At 44.4% G+C, this 20,744-nt stretch overlaps 1 protein-coding gene across 1 annotated transcript in view; it reads left to right on the top strand.

Annotated features, from left to right (window-relative positions):
* The window catches only part of LOC120032110 (ankyrin repeat and sterile alpha motif domain-containing protein 1B-like), a 100,986-nt gene that overhangs the window by 17,617 nt on the left and 62,625 nt on the right, over positions 1-20,744 (top strand). Inside the window, exon 6 of the mRNA XM_038978052.1 lies at positions 3,428-3,559. Within this exon, the coding sequence (XP_038833980.1) occupies positions 3,428-3,559 (132 nt within the window). The remainder of the gene's footprint in view (positions 1-3,427; positions 3,560-20,744) is intronic.

Genomic DNA, 20,744 nt, shown 5'->3' with positions numbered 1-20,744 from the left:
GCCTTGGAGGCCCGTACCGACGTGGCCTTGGAGGCCCGTACCGACGTGGCCTTGGAGGCCCGTACCGCCATGGCCTTGGAGGCCCGTACCGCCATGGCCTTGGAGGCCCGTACCGCCATGGCCTTGGAGGCCCGTTCCGCCATCGACATGGCCTTGGTGGCCCGTACCGCCATCGACATGGCCTTGGTGGCCCGTACCGCCATCGACATGGCCTTGGTGGCCCGGACCGACATCGACATGGCCTTGGTGGCCCGGACCAACATGGCCTTGGTGGCCCGTACCGACATGGCCTTGGTGGCCCGTACCGACATGGCCTTGGTGGCCTATTGTTTATGTACTGTAAGGGACGTCTGTCCTGTTGTCTCTACAACTTGAATGTCTCTTCCATGACAATTCCGTGATTGCCACGTGTGATTGTAAGATGACCATTGACAATTGACAACACAGTCAAGCCCACACTACCTTAATAGTAGCACACAACAAACCAGCTTTTTCCCCACTAAACATAGTACTTTGTGGTGTGAGAAAGTCAGGGAGTCCCACTACTCTACCCCCAGGCTTCCAACGGGCCTAGCTCTGACAAATCACCTCTACCGTTCAACAGAGAACAAGACATATTCATTAGATACATGCTAATATTATTCCACCAAAGGAGTGTATCATCATTCAACTGATTAGACCTGGAAGGACCTGGCTGCCTGGGTCCATGTTGAAGCCTGTGTCCCAAATGGAACCCTTTCTGGCAGCCTTTATGGCACCCTTTTTAGATCAAAGTAGTGCCCTAGTATGTAGGGAATAGGGTCCAATTTGGGACACGGAAAAATAATAATGGTATCAGTGTTAAGCCCATCTAATAGACCTTGTGCATTTGTGTGTGTAAGAGAGAAATGATTATTGTGTGTTTTGTAGAGTATGTCTATATTGCATTTTGTTTAGTCTTTTTGCAATCTCATAAGACTGGTGACCTTCTGGTTCTTCCATTTATTTCTACAGCAATTTCTCTCTCCCTCTCTTCCTGACTCCATCTGCCCCTCTCTATCATTCTTTCTCTCTCTGTTCCTGTCTTGCTCTTTCTCTATTTCCCCTGCCTCTCTGCCTCTCAATCTCACTGGGACCTTGGGCTTTCCCTCTGCATCATTTGGGTCACTGGTATTATCAGGAGACAATACCCCTTTCACAAGACCCATCTAAACATATATCCTCTTGGCAACACAGACCCTGTAAAAAGGGCATATTGTGTGTGTTAGTGTGCACGTGTGTGTATTATTTGTTTGTTAGGATCCCCAGTAGCTTTTGTAGAAGCAGTTGCTGCTCTTCCAGGGGTCCACAAAAAACACAAAACATTACAAAGTAACAAAACACTTATAGACAAGGAAAGTCAAACACATTTTAAATACAATTATATACAAACAATGCAACAAAAATAATGTGTGTGTTTGTCCCCGCCGTTCCATGAGTTGTTTTTTTAATCAGGTCATTTTGCTGTTTGAGTAATGGGAGATGGAAGAGAGTTCCATGAGTTGTATTTTTAATCAGGTCATTTTGCTGTTTGAGTAATGGGAGATGGAAGAGAGTTCCATGAGTTGTATTTTTAATCAGGTCATTTTGCTGTTTGAGTAATGGGAGATGGAAGAGAGTTCCATGCGATCATGGCTCTGTTTAAAACTGCGTTGCCGTGAATTTGTTTTGGACTTGGGGACTGTGAAGAGACCCCTGATGGTATGTCTTGTGGGGTGTGAATGGGTGTCTGAGCTGAATGTTATTTGATTATGCAGACAGACTGGTATTTTCGTCAGAGTAATATTTCTCATTAAAACTAGGAGAAGCAGTTAATCTCTTGTCAACCCTCAACCAGTGAAGACTGGCATGCGTGTTGATGATGTTAGTTCTGTATGTGCAGTTAAATGTTCTGCTTTGTTTATGAGCCAGCTGCAGTTTTGCTACTGACTGTTTCCTTATTTAGAATTTCAGTGAGCTCACTGGCTTTGAGTGCTGTAGATTGTGAAATCATTCACATACGTAGGCATTCTAGTTTTGTGTAAGACCAATGGCAAATAATTTGTTAAAATAGAGAAGAGTAACAGCCCAAGGCAACTGCCCTGAGGGATACCTCATTGTAGATATCTGATGTTAAAGACGATTCCATTGAAGAACACTCTAGGTTCTATTGGATAAATAACTCTCCAACCATGTGTTGGCAGGTGATTTAAAGCCATACCAAGTGTGTTTTTTCAATAATAATGTATGATCAATAACATCAGAGACTGCACTGAAGTCTAACAGTACAGCTCCAACTATCATCTTATTATACATTTATTTTAACCAATCATCCGTCATCTGAATCAGTGCAGTACAAGTTGAGTTTCCTTCTCTATATCCATGCTGAATCAGTAGTTAACTTGTTCTCTGAAAAATAGCTTTGTATTTGTTCAAACACAATTATCTCCATCCGTTTACTAAGAACAGGCTGTTAACTGACTGGGTGGTTGTTAGAGCCAGCAAAGGGTGCTTTACTATTTTATGCAGTGGAATTACTTTAGCTTCCTTCCACACCTGTGGACACACACTCCTTTAGGCTTTCTTTAAATAGGGGTGGTGATACAGTCTGCTGCCATTCAATAGTTTACCATCAAGGTTGTCTATACCTGGAGGCTTATCATTATTGATGGATAAAAACAGTTTTTCCACCTCTCCCACACTAACTTGACCGAATTGAAAACAGCAATCCTTCTCTTTCATTATTAAATATTTTATACCAAAATATGTCACTGTTCAATGTTGTCATTTCACTTCTGAGTTTTTCCACTACTAGTGAAAAGAGTCATTGAAATGATTGGCAATACCGAAAGGTTTTGTTATGAATGGCCCATCAACTTCAGTGAATGATGGAGATGAATTGGGTTTTTGGTAATTTATCTTTGTTTGGTAATACTTTCTTCTTTTAGTTTAGTTTAGTCTCAACATTTCTCAATTGTCATTATGTCGACCAATCAGCAGAGCAGCCTGACTTGTTTGCCACGTCTTTTGCATAATTTCTTTGAAACATAAAATGTTTCAGTTCGTCATCAATCCAGGAGGCTCTAACAGTTCCCACAGTTAGTTTCTTAACAGGTGCATGCTTGTCAACAATTTGCATGAATCATTTTCAAAAGACTTCCAGTTCTGCATCTGGATTCACTTCCTCATACACATCAGACCAACACATTGTTTACATCTTTAGTATGGTATTGTGTTTCTCTGTAGTGACCTGGAGTGTGTGTGTGTGTGTGTGTGTGTGTGTGTGTGTGTGTGTGTGTGTGTGTGTGTGTGTGTGTGTGTGTGTGTGTGTGTGTGTGTGTGTGTGTGTGTGTGTGTGTGTGTGTGTGTGTGTGTGTGTGTGTGTGTGTGTGTGTTTTAAATGAACAGTGTGTATTGTATCTCTCTGCAGCGGCCCACTCCCCCACTTCCCCCGGCCCAGGAGGAAGAGGAGGGGGAGAAGAGCTGTGGCCCCGCTGGGTTCTGGGAGGCCCTCACACCTTGCAACGGTTGTCACAACCTGGGCTTCTCCAGCCTGTCACAGGTACGCACACACACACACCTCCCCCTTTCACTTTTATTCCTACATAGCCTCTTCCTCCTGTCATTAATACAACTGATAATCATTGTTATGGAGTGCCAGTATACTATGCTATAATTGCCCTGTCTCAATCATAAGTCACTCTAATGGCCTGTTTCCCAGTTTGCATGGCTTGTTGTCTCTGAAACCCTCAGTTAATATACATCACCCAGCAGAATGCAGCTCTGATGGGCCATGTAGCAATATGTTTATGTATTTCCATGACTAATAGAGCTCAGTGGATGTCGTCTTCCGTTTTGCGCTTGGTGTGTATTTGTCGTTGTGTTGCCGTGAGAACCGCATAGTATCTCTCTCGACCACTTGCTCTTTTTCACAATCTATCTTTCTGACTGTCTCTCTTTGACTGTCTTTCTGACTGTCTATCTTTCTGACTGTCTCTCTTTGACTGTCTTTCTGACTGTTTATCTTTCTGACTATCTATCTTTCTGACTATCTTTCTGACTATCTATCTTTCTGACTGTCTCTCTTTGACTGTCTTTCTGACTATCTATCTTTCTGACTATCTTTCTGACTGTCTATCTTTCTGACTATCTTTCTGACTATCTATCTTTCTGACTGTCTCTTTTTGACTGTCTTTCTGACTATCTATCTTTCTGACTATCTTTCTGACTGTCTATCTTTCTGACTGTCTATCTTTCTGACTATCTTTCTGACTATCTTTCTGACTATCTTTCTGACTGTCTATCTTTCTGACTGTCTCTCTTTGACTGTCTTTCTGACTGTCTATCTTTCTGACTATCTATCTTTCTGACTATCTATCTATCTTTCTGACTGTCTTTCTGACTGTCTATCTTTCTGACTGTCTATCTTTCTGACTGTCTCTCTTTGACTGTCTTTCTGACTATCTATCTTTCTGACTATCTATCTTTCTGACTATCTATCTTTCTGACTATCTATCTTTCTGACTGTCTCTCTTTGACTGTCTTTCTGACTATCTATCTTTCTGACTATCTATCTTTCTGACTATCTTTCTGACTATCTATCTTTCTGACTGTCTCTCTTTGACTGTCTTTCTGACTATCTATCTTTCTGACTATCTATCTTTCTGACTATCTATCTTTCTGACTATCTATCTTTCTGACTATCTTTCTGACTATCTATCTTTCTGACTGTCTCTCTTTGACTGTCTTTCTGACTATCTATCTTTGACTATCTTTCTGACTATCTATCTTTCTGACTATCTATCTTTCTGACTATCTATCTTTCTGACTATCTATCTTTCTGACTGTCTCTCTTTCTGACTGTCTTTCTGACTATCTATCTTTCTGACTATCTATCTTTCTGACTATCTATCTTTCTGACTATCTATCTTTCTGACTATCTATCTTTCTGACTGTCTATCTTTCTGACTGTCTCTCTTTGACTGTTTATCTTTCTGACTGTCTTTCTGACTATCTATCTTTCTGACTATCTATCTTTCTGACTGTCTCTCTTTCTGACTATCTATCTTTCTGACTATATCTTTCTGACTGTCTCTCTTTGACTATCTATCTTTCTGACTATCTATCTTTCTGACTATCTATCTTTATGATTATCTATCTTTCTGACTATCTTTATGATTATCTATCTTTCTGACTATCTTTATGATTATCTATCTTTCTGACTATCTTTCTGACTATCTATCTTTCTCACTATCTACAGTTGAAGTCAGAAGTTTACATACACCTTAGCCAAACACATTTAAACTCGGTTTTCACAATTCCTGACATTTAATGCTAGTAAAAATTCCCTGTCTTATGTCAGTTAGGATCACCACTTTATTTTAAGAATGTGAAATGTCAGAATAATAGTAGAGAGAATTATTTATTTCAGCTTTTATTTATTTCATCACATTCCCAGTGGCTCAGAAGTTTACATACACTCAATTAGCATTTGGTAGCATTGCCTTTAAATTGTTTAACTTTGGTCAAACATTTTGGGTAGCCTTCCACAAGCTTCCCACAATAAGTTGGGTGAATTTTGGCCCATTCCTCCTGACAGAGCTGGTGTAACTGAGTCAGGTTTGTAGGCCTCCTAGCTCACACATGCTTTTTCAGTTCTACCCACAAATTTTCTATGGGATTGAGGTTTGGGCTTTGTGATGGCCACTCCAATACCTTGACTTTGTTGTCCTTAAGCCATTTTGCCATAACTTTGGAAGTATGCTTGGGGTCATTGTCCATTTGGAAGACCCATTTGCGACCAAGCTTTAACTTCCTGACTGATGTCTTGAGATTTTGCTTCAATATATCCACATAATTTTCCATACTCATGATGCCATTTATTTTGTGAAGTGCACCAGTCCCTCTTGCAGCAAAGCACCCCCACAACATGATGCTGCCACCCCCGTGCTTCACGGTTGGGATGATGTTCTTCGGCTTGCAAGCCTCCCCCTTTTTCCTCCAAACATAACTATGGTCATTATAGCCAAACAGTTGTATTTTTGTTTCATCGGACCAGAGGACATTTCCTCCAAAAGTATGATCTTTGTCCCCATGTGCAGTTGCAAACCGTAGTCTGGCTTTTTATGGTGGTTTTGGAGCAGTGGCTTCTTCCTTGCTGAGCGGCCTTTCAGGTTATGTTCGATATAGGACTCGTTTTACTGTGGATATAGATACTTTTGTACCTGTTTCCTCTAGCATCTTCATAAGGTCCTTTGCTGTTGTTCTGGGATTGATTTGCACTTTTCGCACCAAAGTACGTTCATCTCTAGGAGACAGAACACGTCTCCTTCCTGAGCGGTATGACGGCTGCGTGGTCCCATGGTGTTTATACTTGCGTACTATTGTTTGTACAGATGAACGTGGTACCTTCAGGCGTTTGGAAATTGCTCCCAAGGATGAACCAGACTTGTGGAGGTCTACAATTTTATTTCTGAGGTCTTGGCTGATTTCTTTAGATTTTCCTATGATGTCAAGCAAAGAGACACTGAGTTTGAAGGTAAGCCTTGAAATATATCCACAGGTACACCTCAAAATTGACTCAAATTATGTCAATTAGCCTATCAGAAGCTTCAAAAGCCATGACATAATTTGCTGGAATTTTCCAAGCTGTTTAAAGGCACAGTCAACTTAGTGTATGTAAACTTCTGATCCACTGGAATTGTGATACAGTGAATTATAAGTGAAATAATCTCTGTAAACAATTGTTGGAAAAATATCTCGTGTCATGCACAAAGTAGATGTCCTAACCAACTTGCCAAAACTATATTAACAAGAAATTTGTGGAGCGGTTGAAAAACGAGTTTTAATGACTCCAACCTAAGTGTATGTAAACTTCCGATTTCAACTGTATCTTTCTTACTATCTTTCTGAATATCTTTTTCTCTCTTCATTTAGTTTCTCTCTCTCCCTTAATTTTTCTCTTTCTCTTGTTGTCTCCACAACAGGGAAGAGCATCAGTATCCATTCTCCCAGCTCTTTCCCCTCCCTCTCCCCTCCTGTCTCCCCCTTTTCCCTCTCCCCTCCTGTCTCCCTTTTCTCCCCCTCCCTCTCCCCTCCTGCCCCCCCTTTTCCCTCTCCCCTCCTGTCTCCCCTCCTGTCTCCCCCTTTTCCCCCTCCCTCTCCCCCTCCTGCCCCCCTTTCCCTCTCCCCTCCGGTCTCTGCCTTTTCCCTCTCTCCTCCTGTCTCCCCCTTTTCCCCTCCCTTTCCCCCTCCTGCCCCCCCCCCCCCCCCATTTTCCCCATTGTTCTCCCCTCCTGTCTCCCCCTTTTCCCTCTCCCCTCCTGTCTCCCCCTTTCCCCTCTCCCCTCCTGTCTCCCTTTTCCCCCCCTCCCTCTCCCATCCTGCCCCCCCTTTTCCCTCTCCCCTCCTGTCTCCCCCTTTTCCCTCTCCCCCTCCTCTTTTCCCCTCCCTCTCTCCCCTCCTGTCTCCCCCTTTTCCCTCTCCCCCCCCCCCCCCTTTTCCCTCTCCCCCTCCTGCCCCCCCCCATTTCCCCCCTTGTTCTCCCCTCCTGTCTCCCCCTTTTCCCTCTCCCCTCCTGTCTCCCCCTTTTCCCCTCCCCCTCCTGACCACCCTTTTCCCTCTCCTCTCCTGTCTCCCCCTTTTCCCCTCCCCCTCCTGACCACCCTTTTCCCTCTCCCCTCCTGTCTCCCCCTTTTCCCCTCCCTCTCCTGCCCCCCCCTTTCCCCCTCCTGTCTCCCCCCTCTGTCCTCCCTCTCTCCCCCCTCTTCCCTCCTGTGTCTGGCCCACAGCCTGGCTAGAGTTAACTATCTATCAACACCTGGTTCTCTGTGTGGTGGGGGATGATGGGCCTGGGATGGTGTCCCTGACCGATTAGCAGGGTCCACTTTTGGGATTTTGTGTGTGTGTACATTTTGTTCTCAACTAGCCTCATTTTGGTTTCAACTATCCCAAAATTCTCCCCACATCTGCTCTCCCTGTTCCCAAGGCAATCAGCTCCCTCTTGATTGGTTTGTCATGATGGCCTCTCAACAAGGAAATAATATTACTTATAACAGGATGCTTCAACTAGTCCTGGAACTTTCAAAGTGTTTGTTCAACCAATCAACTACTCAACACAATCTTCACAAAATATCCATCTGTATTGTTTAATTTTAGAGGTTAAATTGTAAGTAAGAACGCTTTTTCTGCGCCAATGTCCACCACCAAAGCAGACTTACTCCAAACCTCCTCAGTCTCCCTCCCTTTTTCTCTCCTCCTTCTCTCCATCTGTTCTTCTCTCCTTCCTGCTCTCATCCGTCCGGTTGGTCAGATTGTCAGAGTGATGGCAGTCCCACTGGGCTCTGTTCTCTTTTTAAGTGGTGAAATGTCTCTCTCTCGCTTTCCACTCGGTTTCACTTCTTCGCTTTTTCTCCACAACTTTCTTTCCCTTTGGCCTCACCCCCCCATCTCTCTCTCTCCTTCCCTACATCACCCCCCCATCTCTCTCTCTCCTTCCCTACATCAGCCCACATCTCTTTCTCCACATTTCTCTCTCACTGTCTGACAGAAGTGTGTTAAGCGCTGTATCGATCGCCGAGGTAGCGAGGTCTCAGCTGTCACTCAAGCTGTCAGTCAGAGAGATGGACTGTACTCTGATGTGTGCTGCAGAGGGTGACTGTAAAAGGCTGCTGTGCGTGTGCGTGTGATAAATAGAGCGAGTGAGGGAGTCAGAGAGGGAGAGAAAGAGAGAGAGCATTTAGTTGTAACCACAGAAGCAACCCCAAGACATCATCAAACGTCTTTCATTGCCTAAGTCCCTATATATGGGCATTGAGCAGGTGGAAAAACGTATCATTCTCTGTGGCATGTCTTGCATATGTGTGTTTGAGCGGAGGGGGTTCCATCTCTCTCTCTCTCTCTCTCTCTCTCTCTCTCTGCACACAGACGTGGATCATCTGTCCTCTCCATGTGAACGCAGACTGATGCCATGACAACCAAGGACCACTTTAGGTGTGTGTGGGTGTGTTTGGTAAAGCAATGCAGGGTTCCTTCAGCTGAAAGTACAGCTTCTTAGAGGAAAAAAAGTATGAACTTTTTCACTGTGGAGCCCCTGCAGAGAGAACGATGGAGAGAGAGATGGGGGGAGGGAGAGAGGGAGTGGAAGAGAGGGAAGGCAAAGGGTTCACACGGTTGCTAGGCAACACAGACATTCATAAAGTAGCAGGCGTGGGATATCCGCCCACTACAACCATTGACAAATCTGTACCAGATCAGGTGCGTCAGAGCACTGCGCTATATCAGACACACACGCATACGGAAACACACACCCACACACATATGCACAGGAATGCACGGCTGCACGCTGCACGGCTGTATGCACGCAAATTGGGCCTAGTGCTCCCGAGTGGTGCAGCGGTCTAAGGCACTGCATCACAGTGCTAGAGGCATCACTACAGACACCCTAGTTCAAATCCAGGCTGTATCACAACCGGCCGTGATTGGGAGTCCCATAGGGCGGCGCACAATTGGTCCGGCGTCGTCCGGGTTGGACCGGTGCAGGCCGTCATTGTAATTAACAATTTATTCTTAACTGACTTTCCTAGTTAAATAAAGGTTAATTTCAACAACAACAAAAAACAGTGCAGGTTGGGAGAATCCAGGGTAAATGAATGGAGCTGGGAGGGTGTGTGTCCAATGCTGCAGTCATAGTAAGCTGTAGTGACCTTGTCACGCCCAGCCATCCTCTCGTCATCTCGCTAGAACATTCTGCTGACATTGTCAGGCGCTACCCTTGGGATTCTTAGAACCGCTGGGAGGGTTTGTGTGTTGCCCTCAGGGTTGCAGATAACTGTGTCCTGGAGGGGAAAAGCACAGAACAGAGGATCTGGAGGTCTGATAAGAGAGAGAGTCTTGGAACAGAGGATGAGGAAGAGGTGGGGTCAGATGTTTGCGTTTCCTATCAGTCATAACCAAGATCAAATTGTTTTGATGAAATATAACTTTCCACTTTGTTCTTATACAGACTTCAATACACTTGAATATTTTTCATATGTGACTATTGTTATTTCAATTGATCATTGAGAAACACCCCCTGGATGTCTTGTGTGATGGTTTGCTCCATAGAACACACTGGTTGGAGTGTTCCAATGTGCTGGTTCGAAACCCCAACTAGGTGAAACATCTGCCGATGTGCCCTTGAGCAAGGCACTTGACCCTAATTGCTCCTGTAAGTCGCTCTGGATAAGAGTATCTGCTAAGTGACTAACGTTACAATGTAAAAGTAATGTAAATGCAGTTGAAGGAAGGCTGTTCAGGAGGTCTCGGTGGCTCAGTTGGTAGAGCATGGCGCCTTCAATGCCAGGGTTGTGGGTTCGATTCCCATGGTGTGCACTCACTGCTGTAAGTCTCTCTGGATAAGAGCGTCTGCTGAATGACTCAAATGTAAAACATGTAAGATAAGTGGAGATAAGTGTGTGTTTGTGTGTAATTACATTCATTTCTCATGGCTAATATTTATGGAGAAGGCATTAAATATCAAATCAAATCAAGCTTTCAGACATGGAATGCAACACAATGTGCTTCACAGGAAAAACTATGAAAATAAAAATATACAGTGGGGTGAACAAGTATTTGATACACTGCCGATTTTGCAGGTTTTCCTACTTACAAAGCATGAAGAGGTCTGTAATTTTTTATCATAGGTACACTTCAACTGTGAGAGACGGAATCTAAAACAAAAATCCAGAAAATCACATTGTATGATTTTTAAGTAATTCATTAGCATGAACTGATTTGCCTGGTTAAATAAAAAAATAAAAACAAATGACCAGCCATTTCTGTAGGAGTTGATATGGTTTCCAAGTCCTCTGTTGCTTATTCTGACAGGGAGGACTGACAGGGAGACAGGACCAGGACTGCCCTGTCTGTCAGTCTCTAAAACAGTTTGATGTTGCAGGGACTGGAGCAATGTCTGTCACAGTCTCTAAAACAGTTTGATGTTGTTGGGACTGGAGCAATACCAGGCCCTGTCTGTCAGTCTCTAAAACAGTTTGATGTTGCTGGGACTGGAGCAATACCAGGCCCTGTCTGTCAGTCTCTAAAACAGTTTGATGTTGCTGGGACTGGAGCAATGCGAGACCCTGTCTGTCAGTCTCTAAAACAGTTTGATATTGCTGGGACTCGAGAACTACCAGGCCCTGTCTGTCAGTCTCTAAAACAGTTTGATGTTGCTGGGATTGGAGCACTACCAGGCCCCGTCTGTCAGTCTCTAAAACAGTTTGATTTTGTTGGGACTGGAGCACTACCAGGCCTGTCTGTCAGTCTCTAAAACAGTTTGATGTTGCTGGGACTGGAGCACTACCAGACCCTGTTTGTCAGTCTCTAAAACAGTTTGATGTTGCTGGGACTGGAACAATAGCAGACCTTGTCTGTCAGTCTCTAAAACAGTTTGATGTTGCTGGGACTGGAGAAATACCAGGCCCTGTCTGTCAGTCTCTAAAACAGTTTGCGATGTTGCTGGGACTGGAACAATACCAGGCCCTGTCTGTCACAGTCTCTAAAACAGTTTGATGTTGCTGGGACTGGAGCACTACCAGGCCTGTCTGTCAGTCTCTAAAACAGTTTGATGTTGCTGGGACTGGAGCACTACCAGACCCTGTTTGTCAGTCTCTAAAACAGTTTGATGTTGCTGGGACTGGAACAATACCAGACCTTGTCTGTCAGTCTCTAAAACAGTTTGATGTTGCTGGGACTGGAGAAATACCAGGCCCTGTCTGTCAGTCTCTAAAACAGTTTGCGATGTTGCTGGGACTGGAACAATACCAGGCCCTGTCTGTCACAGTCTCTAAAACAGTTTGATGTTGCTGGGACTGGAGCAATACCAGGCCCTGTCTGTCACAGTCTCTAAAACAGTTTGATGTTGCTGGGACTGGAGCAATACCAGGCCCTGTCTGTCACAGTCTCTAAAACAGTTTTATGTTGCTAGGACTGGAGCAATACCAGGCCCTGTCTGTCAGTCTCTAAAACAGTTTGATGTTGCTGGGACTGGAGCACTACCAGGCCCCGTCTGTCAGTCTCTAAAACAGTTTGATTTTGCTGGGACTGGAGCACTACCAGGCCTGTCTCAGTCTCTAAAACAGTTTGATGTTGCTGGGACTGGAGCACTACCAGACCCTGTTTGTCAGTCTCTAAAACAGTTTGATGTTGCTGGGACTGGAACAATACCAGACCTTGTCTGTCAGTCTCTAAAACAGTTTGATGTTGCTGGGACTGGAGAAATACCAGGCCCTGTCTGTCAGTCTCTAAAACAGTTTGCGATGTTGTTGGGACTGGAACAATACCAGGCCCTGTCTGTCACAGTCTCTAAAACAGTTTGATGTTGCTGGGACTGGAGCACTACCAGGCCTGTCTGTCAGTCTCTAAAACAGTTTGATGTTGCTGGGACTGGAGCACTACCAGACCCTGTTTGTCAGTCTCTAAAACAGTTTGATGATGCTGGGACTGGAACAATACCAGACCTTGTCTGTCAGTCTCTAAAACAGTTTGATGTTGCTGGGACTGGAGAAATACCAGGCCCTGTCTGTCAGTCTCTAAAACAGTTTGCGATGTTGCTGGGACTGGAACAATACCAGGCCCTGTCTGTCACAGTCTCTAAAACAGTTTGATGTTGCTGGGACTGGAGCAATACCAGGCCCTGTCTGTCACAGTCTCTAAAACAGTTTTATGTTGCTAGGACTGGAGCAATACCAGGCCCTGTCTGTCAGTCTCTAAAACAGTTTGATGTTGCTGGAAATAATCCTGGAACCCCTGCGGTTAGGGTGAATCCTGTCTCTTTTAAAAAGTGCTGGTTGCTCCCACAGCAAATAAAATTTGTCACAAAAGGAGATATTCCTGTTTCTTCAGGTACTCATTCAGGGCAAAGAGTCAGCTGGAATGTTCCCAACCCCTTCCGTAGCACGGGAGGGGGCCAGAGATGATTATTATCTTCCCTGTGCTAGCGAGGGTCTTAAACATTGTTTGTAGTTCCTCAGATTGCTCAAAAAGAAGGTTGTTAAAACCTACCTGAGTGATGATGGTGTCAATATTGGAGTAGTTAGCCAGAACTGTGTGCAGGAGAGAGTTGTTGTCATGGACACGGGCTCCTGGGTAACAGTGGACCTTGCTTGGGCACAGACCGTAGGCAGGCCAAAATCTCTCACCATCGAGCTGCCTACAATGATGGTGGTCGTGACGGAATCCGATGGGGAAACGACCTGCTGAACTGTGGTGGCCGTGGGGGGCTGTTGGTATACACCCAGGATCCATACTGACTCCCGGGGCTGGTAGGTCCTTCTCAAACGGGGCAAAGCTGTTTGCTAGCTGAATCCCATCTTCTCGGATAGATGTGTGGCCAGAATGCCTCCCCGATCTCCTACGCCTTGCGAGTGTCCAGTCTCCCATGGGCCATGGAGTTGAGCTTAGCATCTGTCCGTTGGATTGGGACGGATCAACGCTGCCCGACACAGCGACATGGTCAAGACATATTGATACAACAGTGGCTAAGATGGGGAGAAGTCTGTCCGTAATAAAGTGCTGCTCTGCCTTCTTAACAACAATATCAACAAGGCAGGTCCTACAGGCCCTAGTTTGGTCGACCTGGACTACTGTTCAGTCGTGTGTTCAGGGACTTAGGAAAATTACAATTGGCTCAGAACAGGGCAGCACGGCTGGACCTTAAAAGTACACAGGGAGCTAACATTAATGATATGCATGTCAATCTCTCATGGCTCAAAGTAAGAGATTGACTTCATCACTACTTGTTTTTGTAAGAGATGTTGACAAGCTGAGTGTATCGAGGTGTCTGTTTTTAAACTACTAGCATACAGCTCGGACACCCATGCATACCCCAAGGTCTCTTTACAGTCCCCAAGTCCAGAACAGACTATGGGAGGCGCCCAGCACTACATAGAGCCATGACTACATGGAACTCTATTCCACATCAGGTAACTGATACAAGCAGTAGAATCAGATTTAAAAAACAGATCAAAGTACACCTAATGGAACAGCGGGGACTGTGAAGAGACACACACACACAGGTACACGCATACACACACAAGCGCTAGCACATGCACTCTACACACACGTGCATTGTAATATTGTTGTATTGTGGTGTTATACATGTTGTATTGTAGATATGTAGTGGTGTAATAATGTTATATGATGAACTGTTTTATCTTTTGTTTTATAAGTGCCTTACTGTGTTTGGACCCCAGGAAGAGTAGCTACTGCCTATTCAACAGCTAATGGGATCCCTAATAAATACAAATACAGCTTTGCTGTAGGATGCATTTAAAACTGTGGTTCGGTTTGCCTGTGTTACAGCAAGGTCGGTGTACTTAGAAAGCAAGTTTCCTTTTCTCTCAGCCGAGCTAACAGCCAGAGGATCTCTTCCCTAAGATGCTTGATGGTGGTACATTTAGGGCAGACAAATCCCTGTCCATTTTTCAGTTCCACCTGATCTGCATCTTGTGGAAATCATCTTCCAGCTGTGGATAAAACCACTGGTGGGCTAGCACTGCTACCGTTAGCTGCTAGCCATCATGAAAACGGAGCAGGCTAACTGCTACTTAACAGGAATCCGGGACACAAACTGACGGGGTCGGCCTAAAGGCTGACCCCGTCATGGAACCAGTAGAAATACAAACTTTAGCTATTATTAAAAACGATTTAATGTAATCTATTTCATAAAAACAACTAACCGAGTGTAGACAGTACACTGTTTTGTTGAGCGCTCTGGTGACTTTTCATCAGAAATATGTGATTATGCTTTTTCAGCTCGTATTTATGGTTGATGCATTGTGTGTGTGTGTGTGTGTGTGTGTGTGTGTGTGTGTGTGTGTGTGTGTGTGTGTGTGTGTGTGTGTGTGTGTCCACACAGGTGTTTGTTTGTGCATATGAGCACACGTTTGTTTGTGTGTGTATGCATGCTTACCCATGTGTGTGTCATTACTCTCTCATAATCCATACGACCAACACAGTTAGTTTATGATTGTGTTACCGTCGCTAATGTTTATGTGCAAAACTATTCATCTTCCCTGGCATTTCCATGTTAAATATTCATACATTAGCTAATACAGTTAGCATGCGATTGGTTCCCACTGGCTAATCCTTCTAGTCAAGTCAGCATTTTCTCACAACTCACTGTCTACTGCTAAGGTTCAGTCTCGGCTGGCGTTGCTAATGTTGGCTATGATGCTATTAGACAACGTAATACAGTATTTGCCTATGTGGGTTCTACTTTGCAACTTATGTTCATCAGTAATATGCAATTGACTCCAGATAAGTCCACTAAGTTTAAATGTGCAGCGCACTTCACCATTTCCAAGTTATCCTTCTAGATACTGTACAGTGCCTATAGAAAGTCTACACCTCCATTTTGTTGCGTTACAAAGTGGGATTGAAATAGATTTAATTGTAATTTTTTGTCATTGATCTACACAAAATACTCCATAACAAAGTGAAAAGTAAATTATATATATATTTTTTTATTTACAAATTAATTAAACTTAAATAACTAAAATATAGTTGTTGCATAATTACTCTCCCCCTTTGTTTAGGCAAGCCTAAATTAGTTCAGAAGTCAAATTTGGCTTAACAAATCACATGATAACTGATATGGCCTCACTCTGTGTGAAATAATAGTGGTTGCTGTGTTTTTTGAATGACTATCCCCCTTCTTTTGTCCCCCATACATACAACATAGGTAAGTTAAATGGCTGTGATAGGAGAAAATAAACATATTATGCATATGCGGTCTTCTTTAGTGCACTTATTCAAAGTCCCAAGCCATTGCACAAGAAGTCCACTTAGGTTCAAGGCAATATTCAAGGGCGTTGTAGTTTATTATGGTTAATGTCATCTCTCCTTTAAATTATACATATTTAAATGTTGTGGTTTTGGGGTACAGCAGTGAAAGTGGCATGTTTGGGAACTCTCTCTTTTCTCTAACCCATCTCTCCTTTCCTAGGCATCCCTAGGCATCCCTGTCTGCCTCTCTCTCTTTCTCTCTCTCTCTCTCCATTTCCATCTCTCTCTCTGATATGATTTAACAGTTGGACCATACAGCCACTACAATGGTCATAAATCCTCTTCCTCTCCACAGAGAGAGGGAGGCCCCTACCACACATACTAAGGGTCCCCACTGCGTCATATATACTTTATGGTCCCTCCTAGAGAGTCATACTGACTGAGTCACCCCAGGCCTTCATAACCAGCTAATATACAACTCGTCATATTTTATGATTCAGCTCTGTTCCTCACAAGTGATAAGGAAGTTGCTGTGGAATCCAAGTGGAGGCAGAAATCATCTCCTTGGAAAGGGGCATTTCTGCAGTATATAATCTGCCTCATAGCCTGGTTCCTCTCTAGGTTTCTTCCTAGGTTTTGGCCTTTCTAGGGAGTTTTTCCACCGTGCTAGTTTCCCAACCTGTGGCTAGTTTTTCCTAGCCACAGGTTGGAGACCTACACACATGCATTGCTTGCTGTTTGGGGTTTTAGGCTGGGTTTCTGTACAGCACTTTGATATATCAGCTGATGGAAGAAGGGCTATATAAATACATTTGATTTGATTTGATCACATGATTATGGGAATGGCCGCTGGATACTGGTGCTTGGTGTCATCGGAGGGCTGAAGAATAAGTCCAAGACATGCACTAGCTGAACAAGGACTGAGGAACAAGTTGGAGACCTACACTAGCTAAACAAGGACTGAGGAACAAGTTGGAGACCTACACTAGCTAAACAAGGACTGAGGAACAAGTTGGAGACCTACACTAGCTAAACAAGGACTGAGGAACAAGTTGGAGACCTACACTAGCTAAACAAGGACTGAGGAACAAGTTAGAGACCTACACTAGCTAAACAAGGACTGAGGAACAAGTTGGAGACCTACACTAGCTAAACAAGGACTGAGGAACAAGTTAGAGACCTACACTAGCTAAACAAGGACTCAGGAACAAGTTGGAGACCTACACTAGCTAAACAAGGACTGAGGAACAAGTTGGAGACCTACACTAGCTAAACAAGGACTGAGGAACAAGTTGGAGACCTACACTAGCTAAACAAGGACTGAGGAACAAGTTGGAGACCTACACTAGCTAAACAAGGACTGAGGAACAAGTTGGAGACCTACACTAGCTAAACAAGGACTGAGGAACAAGTTAGAGACCTACACTAGCTAAACAAGGACTGAGGAACAAGTTGGAGACCTACACTAGCTAAACGAGGACTGAAAAACAAGTTAGAGACCTGCACTAGTTAAACAAGGACTGAGGAACAAGTTGGAGACCTACACTAGCTAAACGAGGACTGAGGAACAAGTTAGAGACCTACACTAGCTAAACGAGGACTGAGGGACAAGTTGGAGACCTACACTAGCTAAACGAGGAATGATAAACAAGTTGGAGACCTACACTAGCTGAACAAGGACTGAGGAACAAGTTGGAGACCTACACTAGCTAAACAAGGACTGAGGAACAAGTTAGAGACCTACACTAGCTAAACGAGGAATGATAAACAAGTTAGAGACCTGCACTAGTTAAACAAGGACTGAGGAACAAGTTGGAGACCTACACTAGCTAAACGAGGACTGAGGAACAAGTTAGAGACCTACACTAGCTAAACGAGGACTGAGGGACAAGTTGGAGACCTACACTAGCTAAACGAGGAATGATAAACAAGTTGGAGACCTACACTAGCTGAACAAGGACTGAGGAACAAGTTGGAGACCTACACTAGCTAAACAAGGACTGAGGAACAAGTTAGAGACCTACACTAGCTAAACGAGGAATGATAAACAAGTTAGAGACCTGCACTAGTTAAACAAGGACTGAGGAACAAGTTGGAGACCTACACTAGCTAAACGAGGACTGAGGAACAAGTTAGAGACCTACACTAGCTAAACAAGGACTGAACAACAAGTTAGAGACCTGCACTAGCTAAACAAGGACTGAGGAACAAGTTAGAGACCTACACTAGCTAAACGAGGAATGATAAACAAGTTAGAGACCTGCACTAGCTAAACAAGGACTGAGGAACAAGTTAGAGACCTGCACTAGCTAAACAAGGACTGAGGAACAAGTTAGTGCAGGTCTCTAACTTGTCCCTCAGTCCTTGTTTAGCTAGTGCAGGTCTCTAGCTAAACAAGGACTGACGAACAAGTTAGAGACCTACACTAGCTAAACGAGGGAGTTGGCAGTTGGTTTTCTGTATAAAGTAATCTATCAATGCGAGATAATCGCTCCCCTAGTTTCAGTAGATGTGAGAAAGGACACTAGCCTGGTCCCAGATCTGTTTGTGTTGTCTTATCTGGTTCAGAGTCATGAGAACCAATGATTTGATGTACTCTGTGTCAATCAATCCACAAGCAGATTTCAGATTAGTGTGAGTAGAACCTAATGTACTCGTTGATCAGTGGTAAACATTTTCTCGGGTTCATTTTCTGTATCTCTTGAAGATTTCAGTGCATCTCAAACTGTAATATCAAGATTTTGGCTGCAAGGCCTTTCTCAAGACACAAATGAAAGGCGAACGTTCACTAGAAAAGTTGATCAGTTGGTTGGAGCACCTGCCTGAGGTTCTGATGAAGAGGCTGTCCTTGATGTTCTACTCCGGAGACTGCAGATGTTCCGCGCTCAGATGACTCAACTGGTTGCTATAGTTACGCCTTGTTAATGAAGAGAAGGTGTGTACAGTATGTTCCAGGAGTAATGAATGCTGATGTCATCACTGTGTCCAAATCAGGCAGTTCTATCCTGGGAAGAGCTATGGTGGAATGGATAATTAAATGGTAATTATGATAACTCATCCTTATCGTATTCACCATTGTCATTACCATCATCATCATTTTTGCACTGAAGTAATGGAAATCAAATAAAATCCCAATAGATCAACAGTCTTGATTCTTCATCCATACTCAGACCTGAATAAGCCCTTACTAACTAACAAAATGACCATACACCTGAGTGATATGGAGCACTCCCCATGGCTGTGTACCTTGTGGGCCCTGCTCTAGCAGTTTTCTCAAGTCCATGGGGTTAGTAATGGTGCTCAGGGAAACTGTTTCTGGCACTGGCTCTACTCAAGGAGGCCATGTTGGGGAGGTGGAGTCATTTCCTGAAAGGAGAGGATTTCTCCGGGGTGAGCTCAGTAAGCTAATGCTGAGGTAACTGATTTCTCCAGGATTAGCTGTCCACTGAGTAAAATATCATTCCTAGAGGCTAGCTCTCTCTCGCGCTCACCCCCCCCCCCTATCTCTCCCTCCTCTCGCTCTCATTCTCTCTTGTGTTGTGGGATGGTCTCAGAGGGCCTATTGTCCTCATGCCCCGTTCCTCTACGATGGTTCCTGACCCCCGACCCCCTCCTCTAATCAAATATGAGGAAATGCCAGTGAATTACAGCGTCCTTCATATCTGCTGCAGTCTGAACTGATTGGACTGTCTGTTAGACAGGGATAGGGGAGCGAGGGAAAGAGGAGTGGGTTAGAGAGCAAGAGAGAGAGAGAGACTGTTTGCACAGTGCTCAGGGGACAGAAACCAGGAGGAGTGGGATATGTGGAATGAGAGAGGGACGAAGAGAGATTGAATGAAAAAAAGTGGCTGTTCTGTTTTGCTCTTTATTGTTGTATTATTTTGGTCAAGAAATGAAAAAATAAGATTAACTTTTTGAAAGGAACCTGTAAGTCTGCAAGCACACACACAGACCACAACCTGAGAGATGTTAGTTGGGTCAGAGTCACATGTCCTGCAGGATAGTAGCTCCAGGGACGTGACTGTAGTATCAACAGATTTCCTATTTGGGTTACCGGCCTGACAAACACACACACACACACACACACACACACACACACACACACACACACACACACTGCTAAGAGACTGCTAATTAGTTGCCGGAGGACTCTTTTTGTCTGTTCCCTTCCTGTGGCAGACACACAAGTTCCTCTGTGTCCTATCTCTCCACAGATAAAGAGGGAGGAGGGAGGAGAGAGGGAGAGAGAGGGAAAGAGAGGAAGTGTGTGTTTAAGACACCGTCTTGTTTGTGTTTGGACATGGAGCTCATTGCGTGAACCTACTCAACCTTCTCACCCCCTACACCAGGAAGTGGAGGTGGGATCAACTATTAACAGGTAACACAAACTGCCTTAGCACCTCTGAGTTGACTTGGTATGCAGATGGTGGTGTGGCGTCTCTGGTGCGCTGGCCTTTTACACACTTTCTGATTGAGTGGGAGTCTGGAGAGGTGGGGACTGGGGGACTGGGGACTGGGGAGTGGGGGACTAAAGTGTCTGGTAGTAGAGAATGGCTCTCGCTTTGAGTTGAACGACTTTTACCTATTTAGATAGGAGAACAAATAGAACAAAATTGTGTTTGAGAGAGAGACAGGGAGACAGAAAGAGAGGGAGGAAATCCCTGCTTCAAACCCACTGTAGCATACTTCCTTCCCTTCCTCTGAACCAGCCCTTTTCTCTAACTCATTTTCCACCCTCCTTTCCTCGGGATTCAGTAAAACTGTTGTAGTTACTCTGAAGTAAGTTGGAGTGTATCCACTAGGCTTTCATCTTTTTCTCTCTCTTTCTCTGGTGCTCTCGGTTCATCGCTGCGTTGCTCTCCTCTGTTTTATTCTCTCCGTAGTAAGTTTGGAGTTCCTCCACTGCCTCTCTCCCTGAGATAGCTGGGTGGAAGGGAGAGAAGGAGGGAGAGGCTGGTGTGCTGGGGTGTTCTTTACACAGG

This window comes from Salvelinus namaycush, chromosome 38 (assembly GCF_016432855.1).
Source record: "Salvelinus namaycush isolate Seneca chromosome 38, SaNama_1.0, whole genome shotgun sequence".
Lineage (NCBI taxonomy): Eukaryota > Metazoa > Chordata > Actinopteri > Salmoniformes > Salmonidae > Salvelinus > Salvelinus namaycush.
The sequence above is the reverse complement of the archived record's forward strand: the minus strand, read 5'-3'. Positions and strand labels throughout refer to the sequence as shown.